The 17,749-nt window shown below is 58.3% G+C and overlaps 1 protein-coding gene across 2 annotated transcripts in view; it reads left to right on the forward strand.

Annotated features, from left to right (window-relative positions):
- Positions 1 to 14,894, forward strand: part of PSD4 (pleckstrin and Sec7 domain containing 4) — a 32,056-nt gene extending 17,162 nt beyond the window's left edge. For both annotated transcript variants that reach the window (XM_045828230.1, XM_045828231.1), the window contains exons 2-17: positions 1,123 to 2,135; positions 3,178 to 3,294; positions 3,569 to 3,647; positions 4,100 to 4,469; positions 6,483 to 6,659; positions 7,130 to 7,210; positions 7,321 to 7,433; positions 7,643 to 7,701; positions 7,898 to 7,987; positions 8,983 to 9,026; positions 9,353 to 9,513; positions 10,525 to 10,595; positions 10,709 to 10,872; positions 11,351 to 11,495; positions 11,751 to 11,894; positions 13,306 to 14,894. In XM_045828230.1, coding sequence (XP_045684186.1) covers positions 1,230 to 2,135; positions 3,178 to 3,294; positions 3,569 to 3,647; positions 4,100 to 4,469; positions 6,483 to 6,659; positions 7,130 to 7,210; positions 7,321 to 7,433; positions 7,643 to 7,701; positions 7,898 to 7,987; positions 8,983 to 9,026; positions 9,353 to 9,513; positions 10,525 to 10,595; positions 10,709 to 10,872; positions 11,351 to 11,495; positions 11,751 to 11,894; positions 13,306 to 13,563 — 2,979 coding nt within the window. In that variant the 5' untranslated portion in view covers positions 1,123 to 1,229 and the 3' untranslated portion in view covers positions 13,564 to 14,894. The remainder of the gene's footprint in view (positions 1 to 1,122; positions 2,136 to 3,177; positions 3,295 to 3,568; positions 3,648 to 4,099; positions 4,470 to 6,482; positions 6,660 to 7,129; positions 7,211 to 7,320; positions 7,434 to 7,642; positions 7,702 to 7,897; positions 7,988 to 8,982; positions 9,027 to 9,352; positions 9,514 to 10,524; positions 10,596 to 10,708; positions 10,873 to 11,350; positions 11,496 to 11,750; positions 11,895 to 13,305) is intronic.
- The last annotated feature ends 2,855 nt before the right edge of the window (positions 14,895 to 17,749 follow it).

Consider the following 17,749-nt stretch of genomic DNA (forward strand, 5'->3'; position numbering starts at 1 on the left):
GGGTGAGTCACACACAGTCGCAGGTTGTCCGCATGTATGTGAGTGTATTAATATGTTTGTTCCACCAAATATTTCATACAGATGACAGGCACACACAGTCTTCAAGATAGAACTGTATGAGTGAGGGGTTTGAGGGAAAGGGAAAATAAGAGAAGATGAGATGAGGCAAAGGGTGCATTCCAGACTGGAACGGCATGTCCTACAGGCCTGTCTGCTTAATCTCACACTTCCTGAGAGCTGGTACAAGGCAGAGACCGTCCAGTTACGAGTTGCACAGTGGCCAGGAGAGCAAAACTAATCAGTTGTTCTGAAGAAGCAGCCCTTCCCCCCACTGCCCTACAAGACAGGCCGCAGCAGATAAGGCCTTGCCCTGAGCTCTGGCACTGGTGCAGCTGCTGTGGCAGATGCACGGAGCAGCTCCGAGCAGGTGTGGTGCATCCCGGGCCACATGTCCCCAGCCTCCCCATCCTCTGCAGGAAACATCCACTTTCCAGGAGACCAGGCCCAGCTTAGAGCTTAGTGGGTGCCTGGACCTGCTTCCACCTGGCTGAGCTGTGCAGCTGTAAGTGCAGACCAGCTGGCCAGTGGACAGCTGGCCAGTCTCACAAAGGAAGCAGGCCCTGAAGATACGAGCCTCGGGGAGTGGACACAAGGCAGGTTGTGGCCTCCTTTCTTAGGTGCCTGCTTCTTCCATGAGAGATTCTGTTCCATCTTTTTTGACTCTAGTCTGTGTCTCTGGCTGCCACCTGCTTTGGTTTACATGTTGTTTTTGGCTTGCCACTGATTTCACGCTATTTTGAGGCATTTCCATCTTCTGCTGCCAACCCTGTCTCCATTCTCCAGTCTAGATCCCTGAGAGGAGGGTCTCATTTGGCCAGTCCACCTTTTTTCATTGAGGCCACTTGGGCCACCTTCAGCCCACAGATGGGTGTCTTTGGAGCAAGCAGTCAAGATGGCAGGGTCGGGGGCACGTGCGCATGCTGTGCTCCTGCAGCACATCGCCGTGGAGGGCAGTGTACCCCAGCCGGGCCCGGGGACCTGACAGGGACTCCCACACAGCCGGCTCACTAGACAGAAGCTGGAAGCCCTTTGCTGACCTGCATTTGCTTTGGGCACTTCCAGGGCAGAGCGGATTCCCGATGCCCCTGTGGCCAGTGCTCCCCCAATCCACAAAATGAGACTGTGAAGGTGGACACTTCTGGGGGTTCCTGCACACTTACTCTCTGTGGATGATGGGTGACGAAAGACTCTCTGAACACCCCAAACCTGTGGAAGTTCTTAACGTCTATTTGGGAGACAATCTGCAGCCCCACCAAGGAGTGCACCCAACGGAAACATGCAGCCGTCTGGACCCGCCCAAACCTTTCCCAGAACAGACCTGGGCATCCGACCTTTCTGATCCCACGAGGCAAGATGCTCCTCCTGGGGGCTGCAGCGCAGAGCCCGAGGGCCAGGGGAGCAGGTCTCCCCAGGGGGGTCCACGGCAGAGCCAGAGTTCATCGACCCAAGTGGTGTTCTGGGCGGGCATCCTGCAGGCCCAGATGTGCGTCCTGGACCTGGAGGAGGAGCTGGAGAAGACTGAGGAGCTCAGGGCAGGGCTGAGGTCCTGCATCCCCAGGGCCCCTGCGGACTGCCCCCCTTTCTCCTCCAACCTGGCCAGCCCCCTGAACTCGGGCCTCCACCCCAGCCCACCCGCGGAGACAGCCTCTGGGGAAGACAGCCGCAGAGCTGAGGGAGAGAACCCGGCCTTGGGAAGCCCAGGGGAGGAGACTCCAAGCTCCTCCCCAGAGTGGGATGCTGAGGAGGAGAGCGCGTTCTATGATAACCCCCTCTTCCTGGGGAGCCCTCGCTCAGACACCAGTGCTCCCGGAGAGCACTTTCCCTGGCGGTTCCCGGACTCCCGCGCTGATGTGAAGCCTGAGAGCCCACAGACCCTGGAGGCTCCTCTGCTGGGAGGCAGCGTGCCAGGGGGACTGGGAGATGAGCCAGACTCAGGGGATCGCATGGCCGATTCCAGCGGGCACACCACCCCTCCATTCCCCGTGCCCATCTACAAACCGCACTCCTCCTCCCAGGCAGCCCTGGGCACCACCCACCAGGCTCCGGCAGCACCGCCTGGCCTGGGCGAGAGCGAGGTAAGCCGGGCCCGGGAACTGAACCGACCCAGAGCGGTGCGTGGGGACACAGCAGGACGGGCCTTACTCTGCCATCACAGGGCCCAGGACACTCTTCAGATGCCAGGGCCCTTGGGAACCTGCGGTAACATAACAGGAAGGCAGGGTCAGCGTAGCCTTCAGAATTATGGGAAATGTTACTGGTGCCATGATGTCACCTGAATGTGATGCCATTGCCTCCAGTGTCTCCAGCCCCCCAGTTCGGAGGGTGGTGTCTGGCGGCTGCTGCAGGTGCAGCCTGTTGCGGCCCTTCTCAGACTCTGCCCCTCCCACCTGCAGCACATTCCCAACTGTAGCCGCGGGGGTCAGCTGCCGAGGGGACCTCTGTGCCTGGCAGGAGAGTTCCACTAGAGTCCTGTCCTCTCTTTTCTTAGAGATTTCGGCATTTCGTTACTTTTAGCTCACCATCTTTCATTCCTCCTCCCTGCCCAGTGTCAGTAGATCAAGCTCATATGACAATGGCAGAGGTCCTTGATAGCAGCTCAGACAAGTTATGGGGACAAGTGTGTGGGACAATAGAGAGCACAGTTTTCCCAGGGAGGCCTCTGCTGAGGAGATAAGGACACTTCAGATGGCAGCGCGGGGCTGTGACTCTCTAATCTCTCGATCCCAGAGCGCAGGGGGGACCTGTTACCAGGAGAGCAGAGGGACTGCTGAGTGTCACCCCTCCCCCACAGGCTGGGGTCCCAGTGTGGGCGGACCTTCCTGCTCTAGGCCCTTGGGGTCATCAGAGGAAAGGCTGAGAGCCCTGTCCTCGTCCTCCTTGGAGCTTGCAGTGTGTTCCCACCTGGGATGGCAGACCCTGCCCAGTGCCTGGCGACTGTTGTCCTTTCTACAACACAGCCCCTCCTTGAGCTGGTGCTATGGGGGGCCAGGGAGGGAGGGTGACGGGCAGGGAAGACTAGAAGAGATCAGTGGGCATGGACCTGGGGCCCTGGAGGCCTCGTGGGGTGTGGGAAGGCCTTGGGAACTGTTTCCCCAGGTCAAACCGTTCTCCTCTCAGGCTTCTCTGGCAGGCAGTCTTGATCCTGCCACATCCTGCGTGGACAGAGCATTGACCTGGGAAACAAGAGATATCAGATCTGACCCTGGCCCCGCTACCCATCCTGTGCAACCTTCGGCAAGTAGCTTCCCCTCTCTGTGCCTCACCTTCTCCATCTGCAAAGGCGGAGTGTGAACCCAGTGTTTCCAGGGCTCGGTACCAGCACCCCTGGGATGCAGGTCTTCTCCTGTCCAAGGTTCCTTCTCTGAGCGCAGGGCCCAGGTTGGGTGGGAGGGCGGCGGGGAGGCCGGGCCCTGTAACTCAGTCATTCTGCCCCACCGCTCCCTGCCGGGACTCCCCCTTCACCTCTCCGGGCTTCCAGGGCTCACGACTGCCCTGTACCTCTCAACAGGCCCTGTCCGGTCCCGAGGGCTGGCAGACCGAGCAGGGTCCTCCTTGGCCCCGGGTGCCTCTTACCTCCCAGGACAGAGGTGAGACCCATTGTGGGGTCTGGGACATTGGGTGACGGGAGGCTTTGGATCCGGAGTGGGACAAAGGTCATTCTTGGGTCCACGGGTGTCATTAAGGGCCCTATTGCACCCTGTTGGAGCCAGAGAGACTGGGGGCTAAATCCTGCCGCTGCCTCTGTGACGTCATCGGGACCGTGGGTTTTAAATACTCCTCTCATAGAGTCCATGAGGAAATGTACAAGGGACCCAGCATTTCTGATGCCTGGATCTTAGTGGTTAATCACTGCTGAGCCCTGGGGCTGGAGTCCTGGGAGCCCCATGCCCTCTGTCTGTGCACGTGGGAGGTCACTGCCCACAGGAGGGGCGGGGCGTGTGGCGCAGCCGCAGGGAGGGAGCCTGGGGAGGAGGCAGAGGGCTGTCCTGGCACCGCCAGGGCTGTCCTGTCCTGCCAGCTCACTCCTGCTCTTCCTCAGATGATAGAGATGCTGAGTGTCCCCAGGAGCCCACTCCCTGCACCTCGCCCCCTGGCCCCTGGTGGGGCCCAGACTCCTCGTCAGAGCCCAGCAGCCCTGAGTCTGAGAGCAGAGGCCCTGGCCCTGTGTCCTCCCAGGAGGGCAGACCTCAGCCCCAGAGCTGCCACCCCAGCAGCATCTTCCCCACGTGGACCCTGGAGCCTTCCTGCCCTTCACTCCTGGAGACGGATGGGGCAAAGCCGGGGTCCTTGGAGAAAGAAGAGGCTGGAGAAGCCCCAGCCCCAGGGGAGGAAGTGAAGAGTGAGGGCCCCGCTGGCGCGACAGATGCCAGTGCCGTCCAGCCCACTGCTCACCTGACTTCTTCAGGAGGGTGAGTGCGGGACTGGTGAGCCGGAGGGCCCTGGTCTGGAAGTGGGAGGAGTGCATCCTGGGATTTAACACACTAGTGTCAGCTAAGCCAGGGCTGCATGCCCAGGCACTAGCAGGGTTTTGAGGAGGGTTTGAATGCACCGGAAACCGAAGAGCAGAGTCACCCACATGGGGAGGATTTCAGTGTGTCGAATCAGCACCCCAAGAGACCTGCTCCAGGCTGGACAGCAGGAGAGGCAGGGCGGTGTCCAGGAAACCTGACCAGGGCCAAGTGCCCAGAGAGATGGGAGTCGTGCTAGGGGGGTTCGGGTTGCAGGAGGTCAGAGCATGCGATGTGGTTTCCACAGGCTGCAAATCTGAGGAGGCGTCTGGGGGAAACTGGTCTACAAGCCTGGGCCCGGGGAGCTGGCTCAGATCTCAGGGAAAGCCAGAGCAGCCGGGCAAGGTTTGAGTGGGACCAAGGGAATGGGCTGGGCCCAGGGCAGGACGGAGCACCCCCAGAACTGTGGCCAGAGGTGCGAACAGGCCAGGTGGGAAACCAGCCTAGTTCTGCCCCTCTGGCTGGTGCGTGAAGACACTGGCCCCTGGGGTCTCCACTCAGGAAAGGGCCCTGCTTTCCGGTTAGCTAACAAGGGTCCTGTTGAAGAGACCAGCGACGGCTTGGGTCATGCACCTGAAGTTGTACTGACTGCAGAGTCAACCCCACTCCCACCTCCGTGTCCCCGGGTGACGGCCTCGGAGCCCATCAGTCAGTGTCAGGGTTGAAGAGCCAGCCCCTCATGTGTCTGAAGATTCTGCTGTCCCTGGACATGCTCAGAGGCTGGGCAGAGGGGCCTCTCAGAAGCCAAGGGAGAGTCCACTGTGCCGAATCTAAGGTCACTTCAGCCCGAAATAAGATAAACAAATCCATTAAAACAGAAGCCACACTTTCATAGTGAATAATGAGAGGTTTAATTGGGGCTTTCCTTGACAAGCAATAGTAAGTATTCCATAAATAAGTTTATTTAATCTTATAGTTAACACAATCTAAGAGGTTTAATTTTCTTGCCACAAGGCTCGCTGGCCCAATAGATGTCTTTCATTCACACCTGCCTTTCACAGTAGGATCAAAGAGGTTTGTTTTACTTATTTATTTTTATTGCATTAACAGCTCTATTAAGATACAATTCAATCATCCACAGCATCCAATCCCATGACGGTTTATATTTGTAAAGTGTCTCTCTGTCTAGGTATCATTTTAGGAATGACACTAATCGATGAGGTCATTGTGTGAACTATTTTCGGGCTTCGCCAGCTGATTCTCCAAACAGTTCCCTTTAGATGGGACAGGAATGTTGTTCTCTCCTGCTCTTCAGCTGTTCACTGACCTGCCTGTCCTGGCCCCTCTCAGTGTGGTTCCTGTCACTGCCTTCGTGAAACCCTAGGTTTTTTGTTTTTTTATGAAAGATTTGTAATTTTACTTTTCGGTTGGTTTCCATTGTGTTTGGCCCGCCCTGTCGGGCCTGTGTGAACCTCAGGGTGCCGTGAGAAGCTCACTGAGAAGAGGCTGACCCAGTCCGGCCAGAGGGGCAGTTTATCAGGAAATTTTCACACAAGGATGAGCGCCGATTCCCTGCGCAGTCCCTCCCGGTGGGAACCTGGATAAGAACAGTGTTCACGTAGGGAGGGCGCCCTGCTCCAGGCTGTGGCAGAGGAGCCGGGCAGAGGGGGACGTGCCGACTCCTGGTTCCGAGTGCCACTCTGAGGCTGTGGGGGCTGCCGGCCCGCACTCACTCATGACAGGTCACCGTCCGTCTCCCATGGCAACGCACTCTTGGTCACAGTGCCAGGGAGGGACAAGGCCACCTGACTCCCCAGCCTTCACCATTTCTGAAGTCGGTGTAGCTTCCTGTTCTCGACTCATCCTCACACCTTTTTGGGTTCTGGGGGTTCAAGCAGTGAAGCTGGAGCTGGGGTCGGGGCAAGCTCCCTGAGGGCCCCTCCAGAGTCTGAGGACATGGATGGACTTTTCTAGGCTTCCTGAGGACCCCATGCCCCAAGTGAAGTCCCCAGAGGAGGGCCAGAGGCCGCAGGCTGCAGACAAGCTGGCTAACGGCGTCAGGACCGAGAAGCTGGCCTGGGACCTGGCCTCCCGCCTCTACCGCCTGGAGGGCTTCCGGAAGTCCGAGGTCGCTGCGCACCTGCGCAAGAAGTAAGGGGCTCTGAGCCTGAGCGAGGAGGCTCTAGGGCTAGACGGAACAGGCGCACTCCCCTGCCACCCCTACCCGTCCCTGGGTCCCTCCAGCCCACTGCTGACCTCTGACCCCATTGCTCCTGGTTGCGCCCCCTCCCCGTACCCTCTCCACGCCTACCTCTGCCTCTGTCACACTGGTGTCATTGCTTCTCCACACCTTTGACCTGGTTCAGAGCCACTGGACCGGCCCTTTGCCTCCCTGCCCTCACTGCACGGTCCCTCCCGCCCAGCATGAGGGCGGGTGCCGGTACAGACCAGACCCTGGCTGTCCCTTGCCCTCTCTGGACCCCAGGTCCAGCTGGCTGGGCCTTTGCCTTGCCCAGCCCCACTTCTCAGGTCCCAGGATATGTGCAGGCCCTGGGTTCCCTCTGTGCCTGTGGCCCCTGCCCAGACCCTCAGCCCAGACTTACCTCCACTTCCCTCCACAGCGATGACTTCAGCAGGGCTGTGGCTCAGGAGTACCTGTCCTTCTTCCAGTTTGGTGGCCAGAGCCTGGACCGTGCCCTCCGGTAACGCCTTGGGCCCGCTCTGGGGAGGAGGGATGGCGGGGACCTGAATCAGCCCGAGCCCTGGGGCGTGTCCCACCTGGGCACTGTCCTGATTCTGGCCCTCCTCCCAGGGGCTTCCTCCAGGCCCTGGTGCTCAGCGGGGAGACCCAGGAGCGGGAGCGAGTCCTCTACCAGTTCTCCAGACGCTTCCATCAGTGCAACCCTGGGCTCTTCTCCTCAGTGGGTAGGAGGGCAGCGGCCTCTGGGGTGCCCAGGAGGGCAGGGCATGTCCCCAGGCCTACTTGGGAGTTCCCTACCACCCAATGGGTGGTAGCTGGGGGGAAGGGGGGCTGTGGAGAAACACGCATTTGGGGGTCACCCACCCAGTGTGGGCAGAGGAAAAGCAGAGTTCGGTTCCAGCACTTTCTCTCCACTCACCCCTCTCTGAGGAAGATTCCATACACACCTTGACCTGTGCCGTCATGCTACTGAACACGGACCTGCATGGACAGGTGAATGGCTGGGGAGCACACCTGTGGGACCCGAGGCAGGGACCGGGACAGGGGTAGAAAAGGGCCGTTGAGTCCAGAGGTCTGGGATGGGGTCAGGAAAGGCCCTGAGCAAGTGGAGAAGGGTCCAGAGTGGCTGGCTGGGCGTTCTCCTTTTGCGGGGAGGTGCCAGCTGTCTCTCCTCTCTTCATGGCCACAGAACATTGGGAAGAGCATGAGCTGCCAGGAATTCATTACCAACTTGAATGGCCTGCAAGACGGTGGAAACTTCCCCAAGGAGCTGCTGAAGGTGCGGTACAAGGGGCTACTCACGGGACGGTTCCCTGCTTGGGGCCTGGAGCCTGGCTCCTCATCCAAGGGGGAAACTCCAGCTCTGGCCTGGCTCTGCCCACATGCCCTCCAGAGGACAGGGCCTGAAGGGTCATCCTGGGATTTGTTAGTTTATGCAAATTCCCAGCCCCCAGCCCGGATTTACTGAACCAGACCTCTGGGGCCGCCCAAAACCATCATTAAGCTCACAGGGGATTCCTAGGCCTGGGAAATCTGAGAAGCACTGGGTTTTGGTTCTGCAAGTGAACAGAGGCAAAACAGCAAGAAGAAAAAGTCTAGAGCCAGGAGCGCAGTGCTCCAGGGTTTGAATTCTTGTCTTGGACAACCTAACCAGCCAACTCGGGATCCCCCTGAGGTAAAACCACTTCCAGTGTTGTCATCACGAGGGCAAGAAGGGTGTCAGGTGCTCAGCGCAGGGCTGGGCACACAGCACGCTGCTCGTCAGCAAGCGCAGCAGTTGTTCCTTTGTCTAGTCAGTGAACGACACTTGAACATTTACTATGTGCCACGCACCTGTGTCTGTGCCCAGGGCTACACAAAGCTGATGGGCTGTGTCTGCATGAGTACTCTTCATTGCATCATTTCCAAGTTTGGCACCTCACTCATTCATTCACCGCAGTTCTTAGCCCTGTCAGTCAGCCAGTCCAGCTCTGCCAGCTCCCTCTGGGCAGGATGGCATGTGGATGATTCGTTTCCCTTGGAGAGAATAAGTTCGGGCCTCAGTGAGCTCAGGCAGGGACCAGGACAGCTGTGGTCACCTTGTGTCGGTTTCTAGTGGTTGTGTGTGTGTTCATGCTAGATGCGTGGATGAGCTCCTTCCCATTCAAGGGAGGAGGGCAGCTGTGCTGGGGGTGGAAGAGGCAGGCTGCAGCATGCCCCCACCCCACCTCTGCCAGGTGGAGTTTGGGCCTTGCAACCCCAGGCTACCCTGCCACCTGTGTGCCTCTGTTCCAGGCCCTGTACTGGTCAATCCGAAGTGAGAAGCTTGAGTGGGCAGTGTAAGTGAAAGCACCCTCCCTTCCCCGCACCCCTGCCTCACCTCTGGGCCTGTCCTTCCTCTCCCCACAGCCCACCTGAAAGAGGGACAAGTTCAGGGCCCAGGGCCCGTCTGAGAGGGTGGATGTGCCCAGATAATACCTGGAGGAGCCAGAGACAGGGGATTTGAGGATGACAGGAACTAGTGGGTTGGCTTTGAAGGATCCCCTCTGGGGTGTCCTGAGGTGCGGCTCCCCAGTGAGAGAGAAAGGGTAGGGGTGCTGAGGCGGTGGGTACTTCCTGGTGGCCTCTGCCCAGGCAGCACCTCCACCTGATTCTCTCTGTTCAGGGATGAGGAAGACACAGCCAGACCTGAGAAGGCCCGGCCATCACCCACAGTTGGCAAGATAAACAACCCCTTCCTCCAGCTGCTCCAGGACCCCACAGTGCCCACCTACAAGCAGGGCGTCCTGGCTCGAAAGATGCATCACGACGTGGACGGCAAGAAGAGTGGGTATCTGCTGCTGTGTGGGGCCTGTCTGTGGGGGGTGCCGAGCAGCCCTGCTCGGGGACACGTGCCGACATGTGCGCAGGTTGAGGACAGGTGGCCCATGTTCATTCCTTGGCGGTGACCTTGTGTGGGGTGCTGGGACCGAACACTCCTGCCCCCCCCAGCCCCTGTGCTAAGGCAGACATCAGACAAGCCCGTCAATGTCGGAGAGGTGCAGGAAGAGCTGGATCCAGTACAGGGTGTGGCAGAGAGCAAGGTCTGGAGTTTTGTTTTGTGGGTGGGATGCGGGAGACCGAAGGGGTACAGCTCCTGGGAAATGATAACGTCCGAGCTGAACCCTGGAGGGTCTGGGTATTTGAGGTTGGGCAGAGGGTGCCCTTCCCCCGGGAAAGGAGCAAGCGTAGTTTGTTCCAAACATGGGGTGTGTGAAAGAGATTGGTGGGAGATACATTTGGGCAAAATTGCCCAGTTCTGCAGTTGGGAGCTTCTGCAGGTGGTTGGAGCTTTTGAGCAGGGCAGCAACATAACCAGAGCAGGAATCCCAGGTCGGATGGGCACCAGCCAGGGAACTAGCACTCCACAGGCCCTGTACGGGGCCAGGGGGACCGCAGGGAAGCAGGCCCCCTCCCGCCCAAGGGCTTGAGCCCTGTGCCTCTCTGGAAGGGTTCCTGAAATCGAGATCACCTTGCAGGGAACAGAAAGATGTCTGGGTTGGGGCTGTGCTTGTGGGTGGGTGTGTCTGGAGAGGTGATGATCTGTCTGAATATCAAATTTGTTGTTTGTCAATAGTTCCAGTCTGTTTTGGTTTCCATGTGTGACTGCCCGTGTGTGACATGGGTATGTGCCTGTTTGTGACTGTGTGGTTTGTGTGTGTATGCTTCTGCATGCTTACATGCACCTGGGGGTTGGGGCGGGGGGAAATGGAGCTGGTGTGAGGGCTGAGGAGAGGGGGCCTGGGTGTGTCTGGGTGGGGTGCCCCCACCCACCTGTGTGTTCTGCCCCTGGAGCAGCGCCATGGGGCAAGCGTGGCTGGAAGATGTTCCACACTTTGCTTCGAGGAATGGTCCTCTACTTCCTGAAGGTAGGAAGGGTTCCCACACTCTGAGGGCAGAGAGGGTTGGAAGGGCCCAGAATGACCGCAGTGGTGGGCAGCTTATGAAAACCTCTTTTCTGAGCCTCTGTGCCCTGTGGCAGGAAGAGGACCATGGCCCCGAGGGGGAAAATTTGATGGGGCAGATGGTAGACGAGCCTGTGGGGGTGCACCACTCGCTGGCCACGCCGGCCACCCACTACACCAAGAAGCCATACGTCTTCCAGCTGCGGACTGCTGACTGGCGCCTCTACCTCTTCCAGGCACCGTGAGTCTGGGTTGGATGACAAGCAGAAGGGCCCCAGCTTCCTGTCCCCTGAGCCTGGCCACCTCTGGTGGCTGCTGGCCCTGCCCTGATGAGAGCTGCCATCTTGACCAGCAAACCTTAGCACAGTTGGAAGGGGTCTAGGGCTCCTGCTTCCCTGCCCTGTGCCCATGGCCCACATTACCAATGTACTTGCGCCTCTATTCCTTGTAAGTCCAGAGCCGCCTTCTGGTTCTGAACAGAGGATTTCAGGAAATCACTAACGTGGTATTTTTGGCATTTGATATAAAATCTGTTGCCTTCCTGGATTTTCCTCTGATGAATGAGAAACAGCCAGCAAGAGGTCAACCATTCTGCTAGCTGCATGGCTTCTGGCTTTGTGAGGCTCTGAGTCCTGCCTTCGCTGCTGGACTGCTGTGATTGCACGGGAGGTGAGGGCGGGACAGGCCACAGGACCCACTCTCGGCCTTGCTGCCCTCAGCACCGCCAAGGAGATGAGTTCCTGGATCGCACGGATTAACCTGGCCGCAGCAGTGCACTCTGCGCCGCCCTTCCCGGCGGCTGTGGGCTCCCAGCGCCGGTTCGTGCGGCCCATCCTGCCTGTGGGCCCAGCCCAGAGCTCGCTGGTATGTCCGCGGGGAGGGATTGGGACAGCGAGGGAAGGGGGTATACGGACTGGAGGACTAGATCGGAGATGATGGGAGTGCGGGGCTGCGCACCTGGCCTGGGGAGGAAGAGGGGCTGCTGAACACCTGGGCCCGGGAAAGTGATGAAGCTGCACAACTAGCTCTGGGATGTGCAACGGAGTGGGTGGGGTGAGCTGTGCACCAGGAAGGAAGGGGGAGTTCGGGATTGCTTCCCCCGCTGGCTCCTATTACTAGGAAGAGCAGCACCGATCCCACGAAAACTGCCTGGACGCTGCCTCCGACGACCTGCTGGATTTGCAAAGGAAATTACCTGAGCGGCGGGGTCGCAGCCGGGAGCTGGAGGAATACCGCCTGCGGAAGGAGTACCTGGAGCACGAGGTGAGACATCGGCTCACGCCCTCCTCCTCGTGGCCGCATCCGGCACTGCAGCCTCGGCCCCCGTGTCTCAAGGCTCGCCAGGTGCTCCTGTGCAATGTCTGCACATAGGTGCTTGCGCAGGGTGTGTGTCCTTGAGTTCTGGGACCACAGACCAGCCGCTTGTCTGACACACTGTTAGGGAACATTATTTATATAACTTTTTCTCCTAAGAGTGTATTTGACCTTTCCTAAGTTGAAGGAAAAATGTACTTAGATGAATTGTTTCTTCTAATACCTACCTGATTATAGACTGTATTTGTAGAGCTTGTATTACTTGCATAGATTATCTTCTTAAATTACTAAAAAGTCTGTGGTAGGGACTGTGACCCTCATTTTATAGATGAGGGAACTGAGGCATGGAGAGATCAAAGAACTTGTCCAGACCTGATAAATTTACATGCTACTCTAGTCATTTACGGTATTAACTAAGGAATGACCTTTATTAGTTCTATGATCAATTCGAAATGTTTTAACCCCCAACCTCCTGCCCAACTTCTGCTTTGGCCTGACATCGGTGCACATTCTAGGACCTAAGCAGCAAGGAAAGGCAAGGGGCAGTGTGACAGCGGAGGGGTCCAAGGTGATCCAAAGGCAGAAACCAGAGAAGCTAGCATCAGTGTCTCCTGCTGGCTGTACCACTGGGCCCCTATGCCACTCGGCCTGGCTGTCCTCTGGCTTGTTGCATCCATGGCTGTGAGCACAACACCTCCCAGAGGCCTCAGGGTTGGTTCTCTGACAGGACCCAGGTCTGCCTGCAGGATTCCAGCCCCTCCACACCACCGACCAGCAGGATCTGTAGCAGTTGAGGCCTCCTGTCCTTCTTTATAAGCAGGGGTCGGTGGTATGTGCCCCACCCAACCTCCCAGGCTGGGATGACGACCTCGTGGGATGGAGGGTGGGAGAGCACTGAGCAAACTGGGAACCATATCTGGAGGTTCTAGTTACAGAGGCCCTAGGAGTGTTGAGCACATGAGAGCCATTGGCATCACACTCCCCAAATGCCAATGTTAAAATGCTGTTCAGACTCAACAAGGGTTCGGTGCAGATATGGGCTGTGTGCATGCGGTGCTGTGCAGATCTCAGGTCTGCCTGGTGGGCCACAGATCTTTCCGTGTCTGGGAGATGTCAGTTACAGCACTGAGTGGTATGGGCTGTTAGTAAAGGCTTGGCTCATCAGCGTTACTATGATGCTGTCCAGATAACACTAGTTGCAGGTACAACACAGATGCTAGCTGTTGATCCAGTCCTCTTTCTGCAGAAGTTTTTGTCACCATAGCATTATACACATGTGAACTGTCTGCCCCTCATGGCTCCAGCCTCCGACCCACCTGGGGCCACATGGTGCTAAGGTAGGGGTACCTGTGTGTTGCAGAAAACCCGCTATGAGATGTACACGCAGCTGCTGGTGACCCGTCTGCACTGCCCCTCAGATGACCTGGACCTGTGGGAGGAGCAGTTGGGGAAGGAAGCTGGAGACGCCCAGGAGCCCAAGCCCAGCCTGAAGAAGTCCCACTCAAGCCCCTCTCTGCACCAGGACGAGGCTCCCACCACGGCCAAGGTGAAGCGCAACATCTCAGAGCGAAGAACCTACCGGAAGATTATTCCCAAGCGGAACCGCCATCAGCTGTGAAGCAGTGTCACCTCACAGACTTTGGCCCCTGCTCTGACGTGGACCTGGGGTGAAACTCTCTGGAGAGCCCCTGTCAGTGGCCCCCTGGCCAGGATCCCCCTGCCCTCCCTTCACTGCTGGAGGACAGCCCGTCTCCCTCTCTGAGCTTTGCCAGTACTGCTCTGCCTGCCCCCCTGTGGCAGGTCCTTTGCTGCCCCAGTCCCTGGCCCTCCCGAGGGAGGAGGGAAGCCAAATATTTGGCTTCACCCCCAGAGTTTGTCCCTTGTCACTCTCCACTCCTCCAAAATCCAGAGTGGCTGTGTTTCCTGAGCCTGGGGGCATCTCAGCACTTGCTGGAGAAGCAGAGCATGATGGGCCCTGAGCTTCCTGGAGAGCCCGGGGCAGCAGAGGCCTCTGGGCAGTTATGTCCTGGGGGTGGTCTTGCTCTAGGAATCAGGTGACCTACCGGGAGAGGCCCTGGAAGACCCCAGCCAGTCTCCTGTGACTGAGGGAGCAGGGTCACTCCGGCCCTGCCCTGGGAGGGGACAGCGTTTAAGCAGGCAGGCAGGCCTCAGGGCTCAGGGAGGCTGACTGACACTGGGGCTGTGCCTTTGTCTCCCCTTCCCTACAGTGGGCCCTGCATCAGGGCAGCTGAGAGCTCCCCACCTCCCGTGCCCAGTTGCCAATCAACAGAACAGGGCCAATGGCTCAAAAGTGGTGGGGGCTCCAGGGGAGCCCTGGACGACGGGCTGTTAGGTCCCCAAGACCAGGAAAGAGGTTCAGCCCCCTGGGGAGGCTGAGAGTAAGAGGTGGTGACCCACCCCCTCGGGGCTGTCTTGGAAGGAGCTGCAGCTGAGGAGAGTTTGAAGACCAGACCCCCTCCCACATACTCCATCCCTTAAAGCTTCATTCCCCAGGACCACCATGCCCCCCTGCACCCCTGCACTCCCTGAGAAGTGCCCTTGAGCTGCCCTCTGGCTGCTCCCAGCTGAGCCTGTTCTCGGAGGCAGGGGGCAGGTGGGGGTTCTGGACACTCAGGGACCGGAGGCTGTGCCTGTGGGAAGGAGCCTGGGCTGGAGGAGCAGCCACCATTGTCTCTGTTCAGCCAAGTGTGCCCACAGGCTGCCGCCAAGAGGCCTCTCTGCTGCCCGCCTGCTGCCTGCTGGCTGGCGTGCTGCCTCCCCAGCCTCCCCGCCGGGCCTCCTCCTCCCCTCCATGTTCATGCTTGTAACCAGCCCTGGGGCCTGCAACTCTCCCAAGTGGGGTTGGCCCCTGGGGATCAGAGGTGTCTGACCAGGCCCTGGGGCTGAGCCATGCACCCAATGGGTGTGCAATAAATACAGGTCAGTGAAGAGAGGTGTGCATAAGTGTGTGAGGATGGGAGGGCTGGGCAGTTGGGGCCACCTGGAGTTTGTCAGGCTGGATCCCCTGGATCATGTGCAGACACATGAATGTCTGTGAGTGTGTATGTGTCTCTGTGTGTGTCTGTGTGTGTATATGCCTGCCTGTGCCCGTGTGTAGAGCATTGTGTGTGTGTGTGCAGCAGTCGCACATCTGCTGTCACACTGGAGGGGACCTCACCCACTCATTTGTTCATTCATTCATTTCCCAAGTAACACTGACCAATTCATGGGCCAAACAATGATTGAACGTGTCCCTGACTTCCCCAGAAGTGACAATCTGCCCTCTGGTCCCAAGCTGGTGGCAGAGGAGCAATCATCTTGCTGTGAGGGGGAGCTGAAGACACCTTCCTGCCTGTGCCCAGGGGCTCGGGTTCAGTAGGGTTAGTTCCGGGTGTGGACGTGCACTCCCAAGGCCCCTGGGTAACTGATGTGCGGTGCAGGTAACCACACAGGGGAGCTCAATTGTTTCGTGTTACTGAGGTGGAGGCCGTGTGCTGGGTGGACATGACTTGACCCAGGACTGACACTTAAGCTAGATGGCCTCGGATGAGTTATCTGACCTCACTGAGAATGCATCCTTATTTCTAAAACCAGCATAAAAGGCAGAGGTTCGTCTGCATGTGTGCACATGGGTAACACTTCATGCTTCTTTGCTCATACAGAACTGGCACTTCCCTTTCACCTGGGTGTGTGAGGCCCACAGAGCCACGTGATGGTGTCCAGGCCCTGGGCCAGGGCTGCAGGGTAGTGAGTGGAGACTGGGACATTGGGCTGCAGTTATGGCAGGTGGCCACTAGGAGGCGGGCTTGCATCTTCCTGGCTCCTGGGCCCAGGTGTCTGCTGTTGCTCCTGGCTCACTGACAGCAGGAAGTCAGTCTGTCTGGTCATACCAGAACCAGGAGTGGCCCAGGCCAGGCCTCCAGCACCCAGACATGTCTCCACCATGCAAAGGGCAAGGACTTCAACATCATCCTGCAGATGAGAGGGAAAAAATGTCTGGGGCCTTAGGGGGACAGCCTAGAGCTTCCCACAGAACTGTCTCAGGTGACCTACAGAAGTGGAGAGAACCCCAGTCCTGGGTGTGGGGCAGGTCAGGCCCACAGGCCTACGTCTGACCTTCTTGCCTCCCCACTGTCCCACAGGCTGTGGGTTGGTTCACCTCTGCAGGAGGGTGGGGGGCACAGGTTCTTAGAGATGAGCTCGGCCTCCTCAGGCTGGTGGCAATGTGTCTTCAGTTCCTCCTTCCCACCCAGGGGAGTGCAGGCTCCGGAGCCCTGAGCAGTCGTGACCCGGGTGGGAACCCTGACATAAACTCTTCCCTGACTCCGCATCTCTGCTACGTCTGGCTTTCTGTTGATGACCTCCTTAGTCTGTTGATCGCCAGGCACCAGGGAAGAACAAAATGTCACTAAGGCCTCGGCCTGGGTCCTTTCTCTGGGGGCCCAGAGTCAGATGGAGACAAGTGGGTGTGTTGAGTTGGAAGGAGCTGGGCTGGGGGCGTGGGGAGGCAGGTTGAGGGATGCACAGGGTAAGGGGGCTGAGGCCAGATCCTAAGGGACCTCACCTGAAGGAGTGTAGTTCTCCGATGGTGGAGGACATGCTCAGTGCTTGGAGAAGCCTTGCGTTAAGGAGGCGAGATGACCTGAGTATGTCAGGCCAGCTGGCAGAGTCTGAAAACCGCTGGAGATGCTCTGTGCTATTAGTGCAACTCTTCCAAAAGTCGAAGGTCAGAAATAAAAGTGGGAAAGGAAGATGGCGGCCTGGAACCCTGGGATAACGTGCCGGCCCCACACCTGCCCCTCCTCCCCAACCCCATGTGCTCCCACGTGCCTCCGGGTTTCCTGAATGTCCTGCTCTCCCTGCTGCACCTCTGCCAACACCTCCGCCTCCAGCTCTTCTAGGTGCTGGTGCCCCTCACCATTACCTGTGGCTCACACCTTTACCTGTCCCTTCCTCTTCCCTCTCTGGAGGCAGGAGTGCTCTCCACTCTCCTAGGACTGACCCCTGCCCTGAGCCCTCACACAGCTCACCCGCTTCTCTGCCCACACCCTGAGCCCGTCTCCCTCAGGGGTCCTGGCTAGGTCCTTGGGCCTAATTTTTACCCCTTCACTATCTCGCCTTGCAAACACCTTAAGTATCACCATCATGAAAGAAAAGATGGTCTTTCTAGCTGTTTCTCTCCCTCATCTGGCTCCTGGCTCCCATTCACGCCTTGCAAACTGGCTTCCACCCCACCCCTCCCTAAAATGCCACCTCTTGGGTAGCCAAGAAGGGTCACTGATGACCCTCCATCATCAAATCCAGTGTCTTCTCAACATTCGTCCTCCTCCCCTCTCAGCGACCTTTGGCCTGTCGGCCACATGGCCTGTGGGACCTACAGGCCCTGGAGTCAACTGCCCGGGAGCAAGTCCAGCTGTCCCTCATGTCAGCCCAGGGGCCAGTGCCTTAGCCTCCTCTGCTCCTGTTTGCTTCCCTATAAAAGGGGATAATAACACTGCTTACCTCACACAGCCCTTGCAGGACTAAATGAAGTTTTGCATGTAAACACCTGAGAACAATGCCTGGCCAGGAGAGTTATCTATTAGTTCACAGCCTTGTGGGCCTCACTACAGGCACCCTCCCCTCCGCTGGGCTCTGCTGGGGCTGCACCCTCAGACGTGTGAGTCCTGATCGAGGCTGGGCCTCTGCGCACCGCTCTGCCTGCCCGGGTGCTGCAAGTCACAAGACTTGGTTGGGCTTCAGTGGGAAAGGGCAGGGATTGGCTCTGATAACTAGACAGTCTGCATCCAGGTCAGGTGAGCCTA

This window comes from Phyllostomus hastatus, unplaced genomic scaffold (assembly GCF_019186645.2).
Source record: "Phyllostomus hastatus isolate PE091 unplaced genomic scaffold, TTU_PhHast_1.1 phas_scaffold_78, whole genome shotgun sequence".
Classification (NCBI taxonomy): domain Eukaryota; kingdom Metazoa; phylum Chordata; class Mammalia; order Chiroptera; family Phyllostomidae; genus Phyllostomus; species Phyllostomus hastatus.